Source organism: Ipomoea nil, unplaced genomic scaffold, assembly GCF_001879475.1.
Source record: "Ipomoea nil cultivar Tokyo-kokei standard unplaced genomic scaffold, Asagao_1.1 scaffold2690, whole genome shotgun sequence".
Lineage (NCBI taxonomy): Eukaryota > Viridiplantae > Streptophyta > Magnoliopsida > Solanales > Convolvulaceae > Ipomoea > Ipomoea nil.
This window is the reverse complement of record NW_017619118.1, coordinates 190,673-196,929: the sequence shown is the minus strand read 5'-3', so window position 1 is coordinate 196,929 and position 6,257 is coordinate 190,673. Positions and strand designations below refer to the sequence as shown.

General features: G+C 31.7%; 1 protein-coding gene across 1 annotated transcript; it reads right to left on the bottom strand.

Annotated features, from left to right (window-relative positions):
• Nucleotides 1-3,087: 3,087 nt before the first annotated feature.
• On the bottom strand, nt 3,088-4,967 carry LOC109155031 (pentatricopeptide repeat-containing protein At5g08305). Its single transcript, XM_019302762.1, has 2 exons — nt 3,223-4,967; nt 3,088-3,133 (listed from the first exon to the last, which is right to left on the bottom strand). Exon 1 carries the CDS (start codon nt 4,837-4,839, stop codon nt 3,238-3,240), a length of 1,602 nt encoding a protein of 533 aa, XP_019158307.1. The 5' UTR covers nt 4,840-4,967; the 3' UTR covers nt 3,088-3,133; nt 3,223-3,237.
• Nucleotides 4,968-6,257: the final 1,290 nt, after the last annotated feature.

The window sequence follows — 6,257 nt, the reverse complement described above, 5'->3', positions numbered from 1 at the left end:
CAATCATTCATCAAATTATCTCACATTCGATTGTGCAATATATTATTGACTATCTTCATATCTAAAAAAGCTCTTTCAACTCTTACAATCGCCACCGGTAATATTAAATTAAAGTTAATTTCACAAGTAAAATAATTAATAGATATACACTATTTTTCTTGGATTCTGAAAAATGCAGAATTAGAGAGCACATCGATATAATTATTAATTAAATATGGGAAAAAGAAGAAATTTCCAAACTCATCTTGCAAAATCCAACCCAAACCCACTCCCCTTCCTACTATGTCAATTTATTAAATAGTTTTTGGTGTTTTACAAATTGCAACTTATTATTAAAAAAAATAATTAAATCAATGACAAACATTCATTCTAATCAAAGAATAAAATAATATTTTAAAGAAAAATATCTTTCAAAATTTTTACATTAAAAAAAAAAAACTTTCAGATCTTTATCTTTCTAAATGTTTACACAAAAATCATTTACGAAATTTTCTTTCCCACAACTGTCATAACTCACAAGTCTCTTTCTTTAAATGATATCAAATAAACAAATCTATTTGATAGTGCATATACAAATAATTAATAGCACACATATTTAAGTGCACTATTATAAATCACAAGTTCATTATCAGTTATCTGCATATTCACTATCACCTGCTTCTAAATACAACGAAACTGTCATACTTACGAAAATGAATTTTGCATTTTTTTTCCTTAATTTTTAGATAAGGAGATGAGATTACTCCATATTTTCTTACTTAATTTCATTTTTCATAAAAGTCCAATCGTCAATTTGACCTTTATCCCTATGTAAAATAGTAGCAAGCATAGTGAGGGACACAAATACCATATATTTATAATTATAGGAGAGTTTTTAATATTTCGCAAAAAAAAAAAGATAAATATATAATTAAATAAATTTTATACTTTCCTAGTTAATTGTGCCAAATTTATTTTTTCTTATTTTAAGAAATTTGGTATCAACCAAGTAGCTTGTAGCTCAATGGCATCTTTGTGACTCTCTCAAATAGAATGTCATATGTTCAAATTCTAATAGATGCATTAACTCTTTGTGCTTCAATACAAAAAAAAAAAATGGTACTGAAAAAAAAAAAAAAAGAAGCTAAAAATTTGATAAATTTTAAAGCTAAAAATTTGATAAATTTTATACTTTACTAGTTACCCAAACTTCATATTCAAGTTGTTATATGGCGGATCATGCTGTTTTTTTTTTTTTTTTTTGCCCGCTATCATGAACCAATGATGTATCACAGGTAAATTATTGTGTGGACTATAAATATCAGGTACATTTTTAATATATTAAAAATATATTATTTTTGTATTAAATGTACATTATTTTGTACTAAAGGAAGTGGCGGAGCCAGGATTTTTCTTCAGCGGGGGCGAAGAAGCAAAAGGAAAATAAATTAAAAAATGTTCAAATACAAGATTCAAATACAAATAAGATTGTTAAAATACAAATACATTATAAATTATAATATAAGGTTTATGATAAACTACAGGATAATACGTCACTAAACAATATTGAAATCGTTGTAGAACTGATTCATTTAAAATTTGATCAAAAATATATTTTTCAACATACGACACTAAACAATCATTTAATAAATTAAGTAATTAGAAATTAACTAGGGATATAATCCACACTAATTAATAATTAGCAAAAACTAACAGTAACTAATTAACAACAAAAACTATAACACTAGTAATTAATTAACAGTAATTAACACTTAGCAATTAATAAATTTAATAGTAATTTTAACAGTAAAGTAGTAAACTTAACAATTAGTCATTAGCAATTAGTAACTAACAGTTGGTAATTAATAATTAACAGTAGTAACTAACATATATAATTTTGGGCAGTGGGGGCAACTGCCCCCACTGCCCCCATGCTCCCTCCGCCACTGACTAAAGGTACATTATATTTTATAATGTACCCTTAGTATATTAAAAATGTATTTTCAAAAAATGTACCTTACGTACATAAATAATGTATCCTTCATATATTAAAAATATACTTTTTATTTATGCTCCACATAATTGTGTGGACCATGATCCATGTAATAATGATTGTGTATCACATTACAAATATGTATATTGTCAAATGAAACTTTAATAAAATTAAAATTATACTTTGGTATTGCTATAATGAAATTATTGTATGTAAAAATTGGAACTAAAAAACATAACTCATGTAATAACATATATTGTCAGATAAATCTAAAGTGTAATTAAAATGATAATTAAGCGTTACTATAATGAAATTAATGTATGAAAAAAATAAAACTAAAAAATATAGTTTATACAATAATGTATATTGTCAAATGAACTCGAAGTGTAATTAAAATGATAATTTAGTGTTACTATAGTAAAATTAATATATGTGAAAAATAAAACTAAAAAGCAGAACTCATAGAATAAGATATATATTGTCAAATGAAATTACAATTAAAAAAAATAAAACGACGCCGTTTTATTTCATGCTCTACACAACAATTCTACAATAAAATTGGCGGTACGAGACGGATTAATCCAATGAACTAAATCCGTTTTGACGGTTGTACTACCAAACCCCATCTAAAAGGCGAATGGCTCGTTCCACCCAAAGGTTTGCCGGTTTGCCGAGTGGTTTGCCTGTTTTCAATAGAAATTCATTCCACCATTTCATAGCCATAACTGCTACTTGCTACTACCGCCGACCAATAATGCACCGGTCGAAACCAAATCTTTAACATATACTATTGGATTAACTATTTGTTCTCTCCGCACTAGATGGTTGACTAATTGATAGCATTAGTTGATTGTAAAAAAGTTTTTGATAAATTAATTGTTAGACGATAACTGATTACATGCAAAATGATTTCTCAAAAGATTGATTGAAAAAGTTACTTTGAGTAAATTTTTGAATTTTAGCATTTTGAAACAATAAATTTTAAAAAAAAGCTAATTAATCAAACACTCATATTGATTGTTTAACAAGTCAAACAGTTAATTGTGATCAAATAAGTCAAAATTAGTTGATAAGTTAACTATTTTACCAAACATGGCCAAAATCAAGCACAACTCAACATTTTACAATGCTCTCCCATTTCAGATTTGCAGATAATATAACCTGTTCCAAGTTAACATTTCTGCAATGACTCTATCCCAATTTATAAATCTCTTATAGAATGAACCAATCACCATAAGCACTTGTCTTACATGTGATCCATATCACTACTCGTATTCTTGTACTTCAAAATCAGTAACAGACTTCATATTCCATAACGCTAGGTGCAACATTATATAGATTTCTTCTGACTCGGGGTGTGTTTTGTCATGAGCTATGAATCTGTGAAGGGCTCCAAAAGTCTCCACAAAACTAAAACCAGGAAACTTCTTCACCCCTCTTGTTTCCATGGCTTCTCTCACCGCTTTTGCTTCGTACCAGCGTTTCTTTAGCGCATACACATTTGATAGGCCAACGTAACGACCATCGTGACGAGGGTCCAATTCAATCAACTTCTTTCCCACTATTTCTGCAAGGTCGAGTTTTCTGTGATTCAGACAGCCACTAAGTAGTGCACCTAACATGGAAGCAGATGGTTCCATAGGCATTCCAGACATTAACTGATAAGCTTCGGTTAACTGACCAGCGCGGGCTAAAACATCAATCATGCAAGCGTAATGTTCGTTCTTCAGTTTCGTGCCGTTTTTGCCCAAAGAATCGAAGAAACGCCAAGCTTCCTTCACTAAACCTCCATGTGCACAAGCACTCAACAAGCACAAGAATGTGATTTCATCAGGTTGGATCTTTAAACTCTGCATCTCCCTGTACATTTTCAATGACTCCCAAACAAGACCATGGGCTGCTAGCCCTCCAATTATAGAATTCCAAATCAGCACATCGGTGTTTCTCGTTGAAACGCTGCGAAAAACCGACATTGCATCTTCTATTGCACCACTCTTGGCATACATGTCTATGATTGATGTCCTCAAAACTAGAGTCATGGGCAACTTATTCTCAACCACATATCTATGCATCATCCTCCCTTGCTCTAGAGCTCCCAAGTGAGCACAAGCACACAAAACACTCACCATGGTCACCTCATTAGCCCTTGGCCCAACTTGCTTCATTCTTTCAAAAACGGCCAAAGCCTCCGCATACTCCCCATCCTTGACGTACCCATCAATCAGTGAGCTCCATGACACCACGTCTCTCTCAGGCATCCTTTCAAACACCTCCCTCATCGAAACAACGTCCCCAGATTTCGCATACCCATCCAACATCGAGTTCCACGACACCGAGTTCTTCAGGGGAATTTCATCGAACACCTTCCTTGCAGACGAAATATCACCACAAGAGCCATACAAATGAATCAAAGAATTCAAAACAAACCTATCCTCAACAAACCCATCTCTCACCGCACGCCCATGAACACTCCCGCCAACTCTTGGCTGCGAAAGGTGGGCCAAAGCCTTGATAAGAAAAGGGTACGTGAGGTGGTCGGGGAGGACACCGGTCCGCAGCATTTCAACAAATAAAAATACAGACTTGTTTGGGTTCTTGCTGTGGGAATGGCCTCTAATGAAAGCATTGTAGTCTCTGACAGTTGGGTTAGGGCGTTGAAGGAATAAGCGATGGGCATAATCGTTTGAAGGATCGGAAATTGCTGCTAGCGAGAGGATTCTTGAAGCGAATGGGCTTTCTTGGGAGAGGCCAAACACAGTGAGCATTGCGTGGATTTGCCTGAGATCTGAGATTGATTTGCATTTCTGTAGTAGGGTGATGAATGCTTGGGTTAGAGAGACTGGATTTGTCAGGTGTATGTGTTGCATTCAACATGTAGTACCGCTACCCTGCTAGAGGTTCGTGTTGACGTCCGCTTAGAGCTTGAGATCGATCAGAAGTGACAATAGGTTGCTTGGCATAGCTAACTGAAAATTTTGTTGCAAAGTGAAAAGAGTACTTCTACACTTCTACCTGAACTCCCATTTTTTACTCCTGCATGTTTTGATTGCTCAATTTTATAGCCTCCAATCAAATTTAAACACAAGTAAGAGTAAAAATTAGGAATAAACTTTTGAGAATATATGTAGTATTTTTCTAAGTGAAAATTAGTACTTCCTCTATAAAATGAGTTGATTATTCATTGATCAAATCCAAAGAATTAATGCTCTCCATTGTCCATCGTTCAATCATGTAACTATTTATTTGGAATAGTAAAAGAGGTGTCATCAAAATATATAGTAGTTTTATAATTATTTTTAAATCGAAATAAGGGTCAAAATAAGTTACTCAACTGTACATCAAACTACAATTAGGTCATGGAATTAAAAAAAAAATGCAATTAGATCCTTGAACAACACAAACTTGTACAATTCAACCAAAAATGATATGTTTACGTAAAAATAAGTTGGCATGGCCGTTACCGAATTTAAAAATAATTTTTTTTAAAAAAAAAATTAAAAAGAGAACTGTCGGAGACGAAGCCGGCAGAAGACGATTTGTCTTCGACAGTTCTTGTTTTTTTAGAACAAAATTAATTAATTAATTTATTTAAAATTATTTTAAAAAATTACTTTTAAATTCGGTAACCGCCACGTCAACATACTTTTAGGTAAATAGGTCATTTTAGGTTGAATTACATGAGTTTGTGTTGTTTAGAGACTCAATTGCATTTTTTTTTGAATTCAAAGACCTAATTGCAGTTTGGTGTGCAGTTGATTGCCTTATTTAACCTTATTCCTTTTAAATTTGATTCTTCATTTTTAATTGAACTTTTAATGTAGTTTCTAAATATATAAAAAATTGAATTAAAAATAACTCGTCAAGTCTTCTTAACTAACACACAAAATGGGATGGGGGAGTAATAAGTTAGATTTTGGGATGGGGGGAGTAATAAGTTAGATTTTGGGATGGGGGGAGTAATAAGTTAGAATTAGAGACCAATAAATATTAAGTTAGAGCTATTGTTGCGTTTTGTCCTCCAACTATTATTTATATATCACATTTGCTCGCGATTATTAGTTTTGTTACATTTGGTGCACATGTTTTTTTTTTTTTTTGGTTACATTTAATCCTGTTAACCAAATGTTTGACAATCACTTTTTATATTTTGATGTAAAAGTATTACTTTTTTTATCAAAAGTATTATATTTTCCGTCATTTTTTCCTAATAAGTAATGTTGCACTTATAAAGGAAAATGTAATACTTTTGATGAAAAATGTAAAACATTAAATCAAAATGTAAAAA

What these genes read in the sequence shown, in the direction of transcription:
- LOC109155031 (XM_019302762.1), bottom strand. Translation starts at nt 4,839, where the DNA reads ATGCAACACATACACCTGACAAATCCAGTCTCTCTAACCCAAGCATTC.